This window comes from Peromyscus leucopus, chromosome 15 (assembly GCF_004664715.2).
Source record: "Peromyscus leucopus breed LL Stock chromosome 15, UCI_PerLeu_2.1, whole genome shotgun sequence".
NCBI lineage: Eukaryota > Metazoa > Chordata > Mammalia > Rodentia > Cricetidae > Peromyscus > Peromyscus leucopus.
Genome location: NC_051076.1, coordinates 33,715,965 through 33,732,377, shown reverse-complemented (window position 1 = coordinate 33,732,377; position 16,413 = coordinate 33,715,965). Strand labels below are relative to the sequence as shown.

The 16,413-nt window shown below is 42.7% G+C and overlaps 1 protein-coding gene across 1 annotated transcript in view; it reads right to left on the bottom strand.

Moving 5' to 3' along the window:
* Window positions 1–4,347: 4,347 nt before the first annotated feature.
* Tiprl (TOR signaling pathway regulator) overlaps window positions 4,348–16,413 on the bottom strand; it is a 29,998-nt gene continuing 17,932 nt past the window's right edge. The window contains exons 4-7 of the mRNA XM_028864392.2: window positions 10,009–10,140; window positions 8,824–8,919; window positions 6,439–6,501; window positions 4,348–5,333 (exon numbers count right to left, since the gene is read on the bottom strand). Of these exons, the coding sequence (XP_028720225.1) occupies window positions 5,193–5,333; window positions 6,439–6,501; window positions 8,824–8,919; window positions 10,009–10,140 (432 nt within the window). The 3' untranslated portion in view covers window positions 4,348–5,192. The remainder of the gene's footprint in view (window positions 5,334–6,438; window positions 6,502–8,823; window positions 8,920–10,008; window positions 10,141–16,413) is intronic.

The window sequence follows — 16,413 nt, the reverse complement described above, 5'->3', positions numbered from 1 at the left end:
GGTCTTGTAAAGGGACAGCTGTGTACACGGGGATAAAACAAGCTAAGTTCAGAAATGCACAGACCTGGGAAGTATATGAACAGACTCTTCCAATAGCATCGCAAGGCGACTGCTTTACAATACATGAACTTTTAGGTTTTGTAGCAAGCAAGAGCTGCTGGTACCCATCTCAGCCTCCCCGTCTATCCTTGTCTCCTCCTGCATTGTGAGTGGACATCCTGGAATGGGGACAGCTTCTCTCTTCCAGGCGTGCACAAGCACGCATGCGTGTGTCATGTAGGTAGGTGACGGGCATTTGGCAAAGCACAGCCCTCACTCTGGATCCCATGCCAGTGATGGGATGGGAATGTAAGTGGCCCAGCTTCCCCTCCTTTGGTGAAGCAACCTGCGTGTGTTCAGGCATCTCAGAAGACTGGCAGGATTAAGCTCCACTCGGTCACAGCAGGGACCTACTCATTCATTACACATTTGTTCTCTTCTCCCTTATTTCTCTCTACTCTCTGCTGTCCTTCACTTTCTTTTTTTTTTTTTTTTTTTTTTTTTGGTTTTTCGAGACAGGGTTTCTCTGCGTAGCTTTGCGCCTTTCCTGGAGCTCACTTGGTAGCCCAGGCTGGCCTCGAACTCACAGAGATCTGCCTGGCTCTGCCTCCCGAGTGCTGGGATTAAAGGCGTGCGCCACCACCGCCCGCTGTCCTTCACTTTCTAAATTCCAGCCTTTTCATGCTTTTCTGAGTTGGCTTTGGAGACCCAAGCCAAGGAATGGGGTTTGGTCTGGGACACTCAGTGACCATGCCATGCCCACAGAGCCCTGTCACTTTAACACTAGCCCAGCCTTAAAACTCACATGGACCAAAACAAACCTCCCAATAGTTTTCCTCAAAAGGGTACCAGAATAGGCTGATTTCCCCCAAGTCCCGCCTGCCCTCCTAAGCTATCTGGCAAATACTTGTCTAACTTAAGTGCACCCCCAGGGGAAAGATCTGCAAAGATCTGGGTGTTTTATGAATCACGGACAGAAGCCACGTTAGGCATGTTAGAAGTTCACCAGGCAGGGTCACAGTGTCTTCTGGCCATGATGGGACTCATGAACTCACTGCGGCTATGGCTGCCTGCACACGATCAAGCCCGGCAACATTCCAGCATGAAGGTGGGAGAGACTCGCAAGCTCCCACCCCAGCAGAGGAGCTGTCAACAATGATGACTGCTAGGGGAGAGTCACTTTTAAGGGTGTGGCCCTAGTAGCCAACCATCCTCCAGTGGGTGCTCCCACATTCATGGGTATATAGGCAGCACTAATTGGACCAAGTGGGTTAAAAAAAAAAAAAAGACATGAAATTGTGGAGGAGTGAATCCCAGAAGGCATTAAGTAGCGAGTGACTATGATCAAAACACACTGTATACAAATATAATATTCTCAAACAATAACAAAAGAAAAAGAATTCAGTAAAAAGAAACCAGCATATCTCTAGTTCCTAGAATAAGCATTATCAGGAACACTTTTGCTATTCCTAATACATTTTATAACTGTGAGAAGTGACCAATAGAAAGCTCCAGCCTACCTTGTTATGTTAACAGTGAGTATTCTCCCTCTCAAATCACCAAAATGATGACAAGGTGTTCCCATGGGCATGAGTGTTCCCACAAGCCCCAGCTAACAGCCCATTTTGGCTTTTGCAGTCCTGGGAATTCAACTTATGCCCATACGCATGTTCACACTCAACCACAGAGCAGCATCTCCAGCCTTGAGTTTCTTCAGAGAGGGTCTCACCATGTAGTTCAAACTATCCTTTAAGAACTCTGCATCCCATGTTGGTCTTAAGCTAATGATCCTCCTGTCTCAGCTTCCTAGCTTTCCAGCAAGCCTACTTGTTTTAAAGTAATGCTTATCCCTTTCCTCAACTTTAAGGGATCCCCAAATGCCTACTCCATTCAGAGATCTGTATTCACGCTCACTATTCCTTTAGCAACAGACCAGTTTCCTTGTTAACTAGTGACCACTAGGCTCACAGTGGGGACAGGAAAGTTTTCTCTGTTGACCTTGGCTCCCCTGTCTTGGGCAGGCTTTGCATCTGGTTAGGCAAGGGTGTGGCTTTCTCAACATTCCCACCTCATTCTGCAATAACCAGGAAACCCTAAATCAGTGGTCTCAAGTGAGGAAGAATTCCATGGCCAGCCCCCCACCTGGGGAGCAGTCCTCTAGTGGTGCACATATGGAACCCTGGTCCGTATGGCATTTCAGTCCCTTCATCCAGGTCAGCCAAGTTTGGCTTCTACTCTTTCTTTTGGTAGGAATCATTCTTTGTCCTGAAAGGCATCCCCACTCCTCTTCCCGGGGAGGTAGGCTTTATCAGGTGTAAGAAGGGTGAAAAACATTTGCAGCTTTTCCCCACAGCACCCTACAGCATTCATAGCCTTCAAAAGGAAGGCCTGGGGTAAGCAGGCAGTTTTGTATCTGTCCCCAGTCACGTCCTGGATGCCTGAACCCTTCCCAGGACTTGCAGGCGCTCTTCTCCGTTCTTTCCCACATGTAGGCCTTTAGCTTTAAGAAGGACATCCTTACTGAAGAAGTAAGTTTAACTGAGACTTCCACCTATCCCAAGGACACACTAGTCCACACACAGTCTTTAGGAATTTGTAGAATGACCTACACAGAGAACTACAGGCAACTAAGGAATGCTGACAGCAGGTAAAAATGTTCCCCAGGGAAGAGCACACCCATTAGTTATCCAACACCAAATGGATATACATACAAGTATTACACAACTGAGTAGGTTGTACTTATGTAGTTAGGACACAGACCACAGACACAGACACAGACACACAGACCAAGCACATTTATGTAACAATTAACGGGGGGGGGGGGGGAGGCCATACATTTGAAAAAAGAGCCAAGAGGAGTATATGGAGGGTTGAGAGGAGGAAAGCTAAGGGGAAATGATGTAATTATATTATAAGCTTAAAAAAATAAAAGGCAGTGGTGGCACACACTTTTTAATCCTAGCACTCAAAAGGCAGAGGCAGGTGGATCTCTGAGTTTGAGGCCAGCCTGGTCTACAGAATGAGGTCCAGGACAGCCAGGGTTACACAGAGAAATCTTGTCTTAAAAAAAGAAAAAAAAAAATAGAAGAAATAATTAAAAAGAATTTGTAACGTGATGTCTGCTAATGTTTCTTTATGCTTGTGGCAATGGAGGACGTAAGGATTATGTTCTTATTATGTCACTTGTCTGCAAGTGTCCCAGCCTAAAAAGCGGGCATGCCCTCCCACGGGTCTTTCTCCCTTTCCACACTCTCTTCTTCCATATTCTAGTACCCCCCCCATGGTCTTTCTCTGTCTCTCTCCTAATAGAGCTCTAGAAAGGTAACCATGGCTCATGATTCTTCCATCACCACAACATCTAGCACTCTCTTTAGTTGGCATGGCTGCCCGGGCAGCAGCCAGCCACGAGCGCCTCCGAGTAACCAACAGTGGCTGCCTTGCTCTTGTGTTCTGAAGAGGAAGAGGTCTGTGTCCTTTTCCTCTTTGGGGCTTATATTCCTTGGGATTCAGTTTGTTTGTCTTGTAATCTCACCTTCAGTTGTTCAACAAAAGTGGTAATTTTATAGATCATCCAGTTTTTTGTTCCTTGTTAAATTGATAAGGACAATGTCAGGGCCCGCTACAGTTTCTTCTGAATCAGAACTGATTATTAAAGTTGATTCTCCCATTATCCTCCTTATTATTCCATCACTGTTTTTCTAAAACCTGTAGTTATTTTTGTATTCTCTGGTAGAGCTTGTTCCCATGAAAAGCTGTCTCAGTCGTCATTGGAGATTTGGTTCATATTCACATAAAGACCAAAATGTAAAATAAGCCACTAAATCCTCTCACACTTTAAATCTCCTCTAGATTATCTGTAATAACTAATACAGTTAATACCTCATAAATGGTTGTTAAACTGTTAGTCAGGGAATAATGGCAAAAACCTGTGCATGGTCAATATAGATGGGAGTATTTTTTCAAATCTTTTCATGAGTAGCTAGTTGAATCCACATATGTAGCACCCACAGGTATAAAGGACCAACTGTGTTGTATGCCTTCATTATGTATGCCCTATACCACAGACAACACAGCACTCAGAATTGAATGGGATGTTTTCTGACCTCTTAAACTGCCCACAGAATATAAAGAACAGAGAGAAGAGGGTAAGAGCTCAGAGGTAAACTAGGGGATCATGTTCATAACTGCCTACCAATTTCCATTTGTAATCTGCACTATCGACAGCTCAAAACATAAGGAGTGAATGAAAAGAGATCCTAAGTCACTCTTCAATTAAGCTCAAGGAAAGCTGAAATAAATAGCAAAATATGAATCCGTAATTCCTTATTATTTATTCTCCTCTTACAAAAGACACTTGGACAAATAAATATAAAATGGTATATGTCATATTTAGAAATGGCCAAAGACACATTCTCTTGGTATTCCTCACCAGAATACACTAAAATAAAATCTTCAGAAGTACATTCATCTTTCCCACCACCCACTTTTTTTGTTTCTTTAAAAAAAAAAGTCAATTCTTTTAATTCTCCACAATTTTAACAATGAATTATCAAAATAAGTATCTAACACTACTCAGAGACAAAGACATTTAAATGAAGAGTTTTAAAAATACATGTGTGTACAAACACACACAATATGATGTTGCCCAGAAACTCAAACTAACGAATACAAGATTAATTTCCTAGGTGACACGTCACAACTCTCCAGAAGTGCGAATAAACACCAGAAAGCCCAAAGCCAAGAGCCAATACAGTACATCAACATGCAGTCAGAATCCTATGAAGTCACAGGCATCGGAACTCAGTGATGGAATTTACAATTCAGCCTCTTCACAGGAGAAGATGATGCTTCATGATGGATGCAGATCATGTCCGCCTCCTGAGACACATACACATCACTGCTGCTGAGGTCACAATCTGTGATAATTTAGGAATCCAAATTTAGCTCCAGAGCATATATCTCCAGTAGAAATTTGAAGACAGACAGTATAAATGGGAGTTGAGTGGAACCTGCCTGAAACGATCTTTTATTTTCCTTTAAGGCTACAGAAAATCTGAGCATAAGCAAGGAAATTAATTCTCATAATAAAACTATCCCTACAGATAGCCAAGGTGTCCGTCAGGTTCCACATGGAGAGTATGCTGTGTCACATTCTATTCCGAGGGTGTCTTTTGTGAGTCCGCAGGGTTAGGATCAATCCTTTCTGGAAATACTAGCTTCTCACAAACTGCCTCCTTGATTGGTAAATATTGTGATATTTCGTTAGGTTCCGTGAAGAGGGAAGGTGGAACATGCTAGGGAAAACACAAAATCGTATTAGTAAATACTTAAGTTATGGCCTGAACAATTTCTGAGATCTTCTAGTTCAAACATTCACAAAGGATGCCAATTTCAAAATCAGGGACACCACACACTATAAGGAGCATCATTAAGTGCTCTCCCAAATAAAAGGATTTGTCACTACTGAGTTATTCAACTGTGTTGTTGAATGACCTTTAAGGAACTCAGGGTTAAGTAATTTACAGCACTACTGTAAGTGCTGAAAGACTTACACATTTTGACTAGATCCCTCCTGGTTCCTGTTCCTTGAGTAACTTGAAAGACAAGTCTTGAGTTAGTGCCCAGTTCATATTCTATGACAGAAACTGAGTAACTATTCTAACTCAAGTGTACTGTATATTCAGATAGAAATAAGTACACAGGTTAAAAAAATACTAAGTTTGTAGAAAGATACCACTTTCTAAGCCACTCTGCAAAATCCAAGTACTAAGGAAGAACTTCACAAATTCCAATGAGTAAAATACAGGAAAACTATGCCAGAATACACAGGTCAGGGCCCAGAATGACCAGTTTTTGGAAGAAAAAGAAATGTGTAAAAATATATACACACAAATAACATTATACAGACAGAGCAGGTTGTATTTATGTATTTAAGAAACACACACATTCAACAACAACTACTGGAGAGAAAAGAGACCATGAATTTAAGAGAGAGAGAGTAAGGGGAGGGAGGTACATGGGAGGACAGAAAGGAAAAGTTTATGGAACTATATAGTACAATCTCAAAAAATGAAAAAAAAGTATTTAAAAATAATTCTAGAGTGGCACTAAGGTACTAAGTTAGACGAACAGCCAGTGGCGTCAACTGCAGCTATGGGACTCAGATCATGGCATCTCCGGGTCTCAGTTTCTTCAGAACAGAAGTGGAAATAAGGTGAATGGCAGCTAAGATACTGAACAACTCCTGATGCCCTGGTGCTTGAGACAAACTCAGAAGAGAGGCACTCGACAGATCACTCTGCAGGGCCCTGAGGATGAGCACACTTACAACGTCAATTTAGAGAATGGGATTAGTCGGATAATAGATTTAAAATGAATCATTAAAATTCAAGTATTTACCATTAAATTAGCAATTTTGCTCTCTCGTGATGTATATTCTCGTAACATGTAGGTCTTGTCAGCCTATGTTTAAAAATAAAAAAAATTACAACGTATTTTTATATTGATTTTACAAAAATCCTTCCTTTAAAACAGACTGTCTACATTTTAGGACAGGTTGTAAGGGAAGCATGAATTGTGATGAAAATATTTGGCTCTACATTGAGAAATGTTTTTAATTATCAACAAGAATTCTGAAATACTATTTCCTATCCCTATAAACACAGTAACTTCAGAAGTAACTCCAGGCACACACAAGCAAGCAGACTTGATTATTACCATGTTGACATACACTCACATGCACATGCACACACACACACACACACACACACACACACACACACACACACACAGAGGCTGTACTTTGATGGGATGTATCTATGTACAATAAAAATACAGAGATATTTACAGGCTTCAAGTTTTAAATTAAATCTTTTTCGTAAGCTATCTTATTTTTTCACTGGCTCCTTTTGTTCAAAAAAAAAAAAAAAGTTTAATTTTTTTTTAAAAATTCATTCCTATTCCCACAAACATCTTGTCAAATTCCTTACTTTACCAGAGGCAGGTAGACCTCTGTGAGTTCAAGGCCAGCCTGGTCTTCATAGCAAGTCTCAGAGCCAACAACTACATAGTGAAAAACCTTGACTCAAAAAACAAACAAACCCTGATACCAAAACAGAATGTTATACAGCTGTTAGTGTGTCAAGAAAGCACTGGAGGACAGTTAGGTTTGGTAGTGTGTGCCTGTATTCACAGTACTTGGAAGTCTTAGGCAGGAGAACCCCAGAAGTTTAAGGCCAGCCTGAGCTATACAGTAAAACACTGGGTGAGTCTAGGGAGAAGCCAAGCCTGGTGGCACATGTCCATAATCCCAGAATTTTGGAGGGAGAGGCAGGCAAATCTCTGTGAGTTTGGGGCCAGCCTGGTCTATAGAGTGAGTTCCAGGACAACCAGGTCTCAAAAAAACCCAAATTTAATTAATTAATCAATCAATCAGTACAAATAAATAAATAGAAATCCACCCTTTTGTACTCAGTTTCTCTCATTTAAGACTTTTATGGTTAGGTTAAAGAACCACGTTTTGCCAGGCATGGTGGTGAATACCTTTAACCCAAGCACAAGAAAGGCAGAGGCAGGGAGATATCTCTGAGTTTGAGGGCAGCCTGGTCTAAATAGAAATAATAAATTCTAGGACAGTCAGAGACACAGAGAGAGACTCTGTCTCAAAAAAAAAGAAAAGAAAAGAAAAGAAAGAAAGAAAAAGAAGAAAAAAAAAAAAAAAAAAAAAAAAAAAAAAAAAAAAAAAAAAAAAAAGAAAAGAAAAGAAAAGAAAGAAAGAAACTAAGAATGAATTGAAAATTTATTATAATTTGCTTTTAGGATAAAAACTTTTCAACACAGAAAACTCTACAAAATTATACTCCTTTAAGGTTTCAGTCTTTTATATTAATTAGAAACAAGAAAAAAATTAATGTTCACCATAAAAAATCAGTAATAAATAAGAAATAAAATATCAATCATAGCTACTTCTGATAACACAGCCTTTCCCATTTCAAAGCCTGAACACAAAATCTTAAATAGTTCACACTGAACTTCACTGAGATGGGCACCTTTCCAAAGTAGCTCAATTTAGTTCTTTACCGTCAATGTTGATGGGAATTTATTTTTCTGCTACTACTGTATGGATATAAACAGTTGAATCAAATTTATTAAGTTCCTTCATGTTCCTGTGAATGTTCAAGTGCACACAACTCTGATCAAATACATGATAAATATTTATAAATTACTGTGTAATAGAACCTTTTAGGATAATTTTATAAAGTAAGTTTAAATATTCAGAAAAGACAAGCTGTTCTCGAGCTACTGGAAAACTCCTATGACTCACTTTAAACTCATCCTTTAACACTTGTTTAAACCTGCATAAGCTCCTTCAGACAGAAGACAGCGATGTCCACCTTTAGAGTAACTACCGAGTGAGCATGCGATACAAGCTCTAGGAGGCCGTTTTTTATGTTTTAAGTGGGATCGTTAACATCAGGACATTCTATAGTAATACTATCAATAAAAGTTACAAGCTAAGGGACAGTCTTCCTTAAACACAGGTTAAATATATACAAAATTTTTAGTCAAGGCATCACTCATACACAGAAAGTGTTTTTTATAAAACATTTTTGATTACCAGAACTTTGAAAAACGTGTAGTCAGTAAACTTAAAACGCTCAATTTATGGGTTAATATATGACCATTTAACAAGAATCATTACTTAATCTCAAAACCTAAGTGACAATAAAACAACATAAGCAGGCTCCATATCAATTAGTGTACTCATAACATGAGTGCCAGTACCTCATGGTAAAGCCTTGTGTCATTCATTCTGATAAGCACCCCATCAATTCTCAAGAAAAACCGCAATAGCAGAAAAAAGCTGGAAGGCATTACTCTCTAGGGAGATAAAAACAGTACATTAAAATGTTAATGAAAATTAAATACCTTATTTCTCTATGAAAAGAAAAAAAGAGAAGTACTGAAGAAAGGTCAATCCACAGTAAATATGCTCTCTGGTTTATGGACACATCCTAAAAGCCCATCACACTGAAAATACCTATCTAAGATGCTCTTAACGATCTGACCTATTTGATATCATAGCTCAGCAATGCAAGGACACTGAGTACCAGGCATTTCCAGTCACACTGCTGACCCGGCACTGCAGTTCACTGTCCAGCATCAAGAGTATCAAACCACACACTGATAACATGGGAAAGACAAAATTCAAAATCCAAAATATGGTTAAGAATGAATGCTCATCACTTCCACACCAACATAAAGACAAAATAATGGTAAGTTGAAGCATTCCAAATCAGGGACCAACTAGGCAGAGGTAGGTCCTCTGTCCTAGCTCCAACTAGCCTCACAGCCCTTGGCAGGACACATGGTTTTAGTGTCCTCATCGCACAACCATCTGTAACTCCAGTTCCAATGCCCTTTCTGACCTCCAAGGGCACCAGGCAAGCAGGTAGTGCATGAGAGCAAAACATTCATACATGTAAAATAAATCCAACAGGCTACTTGTAGACCCTACAAAAATCATTTTTAATTCAAAGCATGAGAATTAAGCCACAGTTTTCATTTATTCAAGTTAAATAATAAGCAAATAACCTACAAAGTAGCCAGGCAAGTATATTTAAAAAAAAAAAAAAAAAAAAAAAAAAAACAAAACTAATATATCCACGTTTTTCATAAATTTCATAAAGGCTATTCACTAAGATGTGCTCTAGACACAAAAGAAATTTTACATGGCATCATGTTAGCCAATGTTAAGAACGGAAGAGTAAGCCGGGTGGCGGTAGCGCACGCCTTTAATCCCAGCACTCAGGAGGCAGAGCCAGGCGGATCTCTGTAAGTTCGAGGCCAGCCTGGACTACAGAATGAGATCTAAGACAGGCACCAAAAACTACACAGAGAAACCCTGTCTTGAAAAAAAACAAAAAAAGAACAGAAGAATGATATCAATTTAACAATCATAATACTCACAATTTTCACACTCAGACTGGAAACTCCATGATCATGTAATTCATCCTCAAACAGGAGAACTTCTTCAAAAAATTTAATCTGTTCTCTGGCTTTCAATTTCTCTGTATCTATATGATCTGTTGTAGGTACAACCTGAAATACACAATTTTAAATGGGGGAGTTTTAATATAAAGCACTAGAGTTGCAAGAAAGTTTTTATAATTTTCTCTGCATAGCAACAGCATACAGTTCTAAATTTAGATAGATGTAATTAGTAGACACTGAGAGATTAGACTTTGCCTCCATTCTGACAACACTATAGATAACTGGTGCTCCGGCTTCCTATCAGAGTCCAAGTGGACCATCTTTCATAATATAAGTATTCTGTTGTGAAGATGAAAAAACTGTCAACTGAAAATCGGCATGATAAGCTACAGCTACCATAAAGGTAAGTGTGGATCCCTGCTATCACTATGCATCTGTATATATACACTCATCTGGAACTGGAAAAATACTTTCTTCGGTTAAAATGGCACCTGTCTTAGGGGCGGGAAATGCAGTTCCTGAAGCAAAAGCATGACAGCCTGTGTTCAATCCCCAGGATCCACAGAAAAGCCAGGTGTGGAGGCTCCTGCATGCAAGGCCAGCCCTGGGGAGACTGTTACACAACGATGCTAATATGTGTAACCTTCTCAACTATATGGACTTAGAAACCGTCTGGTTTGTTTGTTATTGTAAAAGCACTAATGTGTTAGGTGGGCCACACATGATGACACTATGTTGACAGTCACCCAAACATTTTTTTAGCCATTTGTTTATTGACTCTTTGGGAACTTCACTTCATGCACCCCAATCCCACTCATTTCCCAGTCCCTCCATATCTGCTCCTTATACTTATAGCATCCCCCCCACAAAAGAAAATTTAAAAAGAAATTTAAAAAAGCATTAATTAAAACAAACAAAACAAAACAAAAAACAACAAAAAGGTAAAACAAAAACAAAGAAAATATATACATAGAAATTGCTCTGCTGGTAAATTTTTTTTCTTCCTTTTTGGTTTTTTCAAGACAGGGTTTCTCCATGTAGTTTTGGGGTCTGTCCTGAAACTCACTCTGTAGCCCAGGCTGGCCTCGAACTCACAGAGATCCGCCTGGCTCTGCCTCCCGAGTGCTGGGACTAAAGGCGTACTTCACCACCACCGGCTAAACTGGTAAATTTTAAAGCTAAGATATTAGTCAGTGCATGGACAACTACTGTAAAGTGCTTTTAAAAATCTTTTATAAAAAATATGCATGGACACAAAGCTTATTTTATTAAAAGGAAGCAGTCTTCCACAGCTCCTGTCCTACAGAATCTATTTACTTAATTAAACAAGAAGAAAACAGCCATCTATGGGTATATCACTATGGGTCAGGCACATACTAGACATTTAAATTTTTTTATTAATCATATTCTCATATGATCATCTTTGGGCCAGCTAATAAGTTCAAAACTGGACATGAATCTAGTCAGGTTAGTGTTAGCCCAACTTTTGAGTGGCTTTTTCTTATACCATACTACAGCCCAAAGAATAAAAATTAAGCAGCCAAAAATGAGACAACAATAAAATAGACACCCACATACACATAAGTGCCTCCAGCAACTGAAAAAACCAAGGATTTGAAGGCAAGGGACAGGCTCTGTTCTAATGCCACATGTTCTGAAACTTTGACTCTCTACAGAAAATATCTTTTACTGACATACACTTCCTACATACACAGGGATTGAATATTTGGGTTTTTTTTAAGATGTGTGTGTGTGTGTGTGTGTGTGTGTGTGTGTGTGTGTGTGTGTGTGTGTGTTGCCTGCATGTATGTGGTGCCCTTGGAGGCCAGAAGAGGACATCAGGTACCTCCAGGAACTTAAGTGTATAGATGGTTGTGAGCCACCATGTGGGTGCTAGAAGTCAAACCTGGTCCTCTGCAAGAACAAGGACTCTTAACCACTGAGCCATCTCTCCAGCCTTTGAAGAGTGTTATAAGGAAGACTTCAGAATTTAAAATCTCAACCAATATTATATGTACAAATTTTAAAAATAACAACAAAGGCTGGGCGGTGGTGGTGCACACCTTTAATCCCAACACTCAGAAGGCAGAGGTAGGAGGAGCTCTATGAGTTTGAGGCCAGCCTGGTCTACAGAGAGAGAACCAGGACAGCCAGGGCTACACAGAGAAACTGTCTCAGAACACATACACCCCCACCACCCAGCAAAATAAAAATAACAAAAAAAGCCCTTCATAAATTCCTATGGAATTGATCTACATATAACAAATGTGCAAAACACTAAGTTATGGACAGTGTGTTATCCAAAATCATAGTTTAAGTTGTGAACCCTATACTTCATCTACAAAATGAGGATAACTGGACCTACCTTGCAAGGTTATTTTGATCACTAAAGAACAAAATTCTAATAATTTACCTGAAAATCTTTGCACGTAATTAAAGATTTATTTACTGTATGTGAATGAGTGTTTGGCCTGCATGTATATATGTATACCACATGCATTCCTGGTGCCCACAGGTATCAGGACAATCTCTTAGAACTAGACTTACAGACGGTTGTGAGCCACTATGTGGGTGCTAGGAACTGAACCTGGGTTCTCTACAAGAGCACTAAGTTCTCTTAACTTACAGCCTCAGTCATTCCATTAAAACAACAACAACAGAAAACCACATTCATCAACTTTAGACCATAAAGCATCTCCTGTCATTCCCACTGTTTCAATAAACACAGTCCCCTGCTATTTGAGACCATCTGCTGAGGTCTTCTCTGCATAACAGACACTGCACGAAATACTTTACACATGGAATCTGCTTCGCAACTGATACTGTCCATTTATCAAAATAAGACTCTGCAAAAGATCAGACTGTGGGGAGATGACTCAATGGGCTAAGGTCTGACTTTGAAGAACCCAAATCAACAGAATACCAGACACAATAGTGCATGTGTGCACTACTGGTGCTCCTAGGGGTGAAGACAGGAGAATCCCCAGAAGCTTGCTGGACACATCAGAAAAAACAGCAGAAACCCTGTCTCAAACAAGATGGAAGACAAGAATCCACACCCAAGGATGTCTTAACTTACACACACTGCGGCATATGTATACCCCTAACACACACACACACAGAGAGAGAGAGAGAGAGAGAGAGAGAGAGAGAGAGAGAGAGAGAGAGAGAGAGAGCGCAAATTGCTTTGCCAGGCTGGTAAATGATGCTGGTTTGAAGCAAAGCCTATATTCTGACAAAGCCTGAGGACATTACTCATCACTACCGGAGTGGGAGATCACGCTGACATCAGCAACACCTTAGAAGAAATTATATTATAGTGAAAGTGTTGGTAAGAGAATACCAAACACAGTTTTATCTCCTATACAGACTCCATCTCTATTGCCTTGGTTCTTGCTCCAGATGCTATACTTACAGCTAATGCAGCTTTTCCTAAGTGAATCCATAAAGCAATCATCATCACTATTGCATGAGGTTTGAAAAAATCCAATTTCCTCATTCCCAGCAACAAAATATCAAATGACCTAAGCTCTCCGCAAACTTCTTCAATCAGAAGCTCGGACAGAGACCACAGTCTGTAAAGCTCTCAAGAGAATAAAGTCACCCCACTCTCTCACTGCACTACACAATGGCACACAGCAAACGTTTAAGATATAGCTGATGAAATGAATAAATGAGTGAACGTCTTACTTTCTCAAATTTGTTTCTGTACTGGAAGGACACATAGGAAAGTTTGGAGGAGGAGAAACTAAGAATTAGTTTCAGCTGGCGTGGTGGTAAACACCTTTAATCTCAGCGCCTGAGAGGAAAATACAGGCTGATTTCTATCAGTTGGTGGCCAGCCTGGTTTACATAGAGAGTTCCAGGAAAGACAGGACTACACAGAGGAACCTGTCTCAAAAAAAAAAAAAAAATCAAACAAACAAACAAAAAAGAAAATAAGAACACCCTCCCACACACACACCAAAAGAATTAGTTTCTATCTCATGAAACTAAAAAATTGTGGACAAGTATTTCATGCATGCTCTCACATGTTCAGCTAACATCAACTTATGATACAGCCTCCAATTGAAAGACCCCCACTCCATTATGAGGATATGGGGTGTTGGGCTGAAGTAATGCCCCCCATAACTTAGCCTAAGAAACGCCATTCTGTAGGAAACAGAAAGACAGAAGTTCACAGCTGTAACTAACTAGCCATCCGGCCTTGGGAGGGAGAGATAACTGTGGCCAGCCATCTGGCTTAGGGAGGAGATAATGGTGGTCAGCGGCCTTGGGAGAAAGACAGTTGGGTTAAATGAGGATATTTTATGGCGGGCCCCTGGCCTTGAGGAATAAGCAGCTGGGCTGGAAAGACACCCACTATACTTTGTGCAAGGACGAGTCAGCCACACATCAAACTTCTGATAATTAAAGAATGCGACCCAAGTTCACCCTGGCCTTCTGTAAAGCAACAATCGGGACCCTGTAACTATGCTTCTAGCTCCTGTAGCCGCGCCTTTGCCCCTGGAAACCCATAAAAAGTCCCCTTTGCCCTGGGAAGGCGCGCAAGTCCTCCAAGAGACTTGGCCCCCAGGTACCTGTGCATTTAATAAACCCTCTTGCTGTTTGCATCTGATCTGTGGTTTCGGTGTGCTCCTTGGGTTTGGGGTCTCTCCCGGAGGAAGATCTCCCCTTGGGGGTCTTTCATTTGGTGGCCCGTACGGGGATTGAGACCCCTCCCTGGGACCACCGACCCACCATCAGGAGGTAAGCCGGCCGCCTTGGTTTATGTCATCCCTGTCCTGTCTGAGTGTTGTCTGTTTGTCTGAATGTTGAACGTTGTCTGTTTGCGCGCCTGATAATCTGTCTGAGTCAGTGGATCGGGAGGGGCTGACGGGCCCAGACTCCGCCACTGCGAACCTGGAAGACGTTCCACGGTCTGAGACCCCCCGGGGGCACGGTCTGAAGTCCCCACAGGGGCACGGTTTTTTGGGGCCACTCACGTATCAGAGGGATACGTTGTGTTGGTTGGAGAAGAGGGGGCTGGACCCCCGCAGTCTCCTTCTGAGGTTTTGCTTTCGGTTTGGAACCGAAGCCGCGCAGCGCGTGTTAGTCTTATTTGTATTGGTCTGTCGTTCCTTGTTTTCTGTTTAACCGTTCTCCTCCTAGAAACAGCCATGGGACAGACTGTCACCACCCCCTTGAGCCTCACGCTTGACCACTGGTCAGACGTGAAGACACGAGCCAACAACGAGGGGGTCGTAATCAAGAAGAAGAAATGGATCACTCTTTGCGAGGCCGATTGGGTCAGAATGGATGTGGGATGGCCTCGCGAGGGAACCTTTAATCTCAGTCTTATTTCACAGGTAGAGGGAAAAGTTTTCGCTCCGAGTCCCCATGGCCACCGGGACCAGGTCCCATACATTGCCATGTGGAGACTCCTGACAACAGAACCTCCCCCATGGGTTAAGCCGTTTCTCTTCCCCCTAGCCCCCGGCAGCAGCAGCAGCGCTCGCCGAATCTCGGGGCCGAGGAAGCCAGATCGGCGGATCCCTCCCACTCCCTGTTCCTCCCAAACCCCACACCAGCAAGTCTTTTCTTCTCCCCGCGGCCCGCCGCTCCGGCGCAGGCGGGCGCGCAGGCGGCGGGCGGGGGATGTGGGAACGCGCAAGCGGGCGCGCAGGCGCGGCGGGCGGGGATATGGGAACGCGCAAGCGGGCGCGCAGGCGGCGGGCGGGGGATGTGGGAACGCGCAAGCGGGCGCGCAGGCGGCGGGCGGGGGATGTGGGAACGCGCAAGCGGGCGCACAGGCGGCGGGTGCACAGGCGGGCGCGCAGCGCGGGTGCGGGATATGGAAACGCGCAAGCGGATGCGCAGGCGGCCGCAGGATATGGCACCGGTGCTCAGGCGGGGCCCGGGACGGGATCGGCGGGGGACGGCTCCCCGGCCGGCGAAGGGCCACTGCCGAGCGCACTTCCTCCACTATGGCACTGTGCTGGGACCAGCTTAGGGACGGCTGGGGAGGCCCGGTTTGGAGAGGGGGGCTTGGGAGGGACGGCGCCACCCGCGAGCGCCAAACCACCGCTCCCTCCCGCCCCTCCTACCTCCTCCCTTTACCCTGTTCTCCACGAAAGGATTCCCCTAAGGTTCCTGTCCTCCCCCCAGACCCCAATTCACCTCTTATTGACCTCCTGACAGAGGACCCACCACCATACCCAGGGAATCGGGTGCCGGAGGGACCGGCGGCCCCTGCAATGGCACCAGAGGGACCGACGGCCCCCGCGGAGGCGCCTGAACAGCCTCTAAGGAGAGAGAGGGAAGATGAGACTCCAGCTCCCTCCCCAATTGCCGGTCGCCTACGAGGAAAGCGCGACGAGCCAGCCAAGGAGTCCAGAGCCT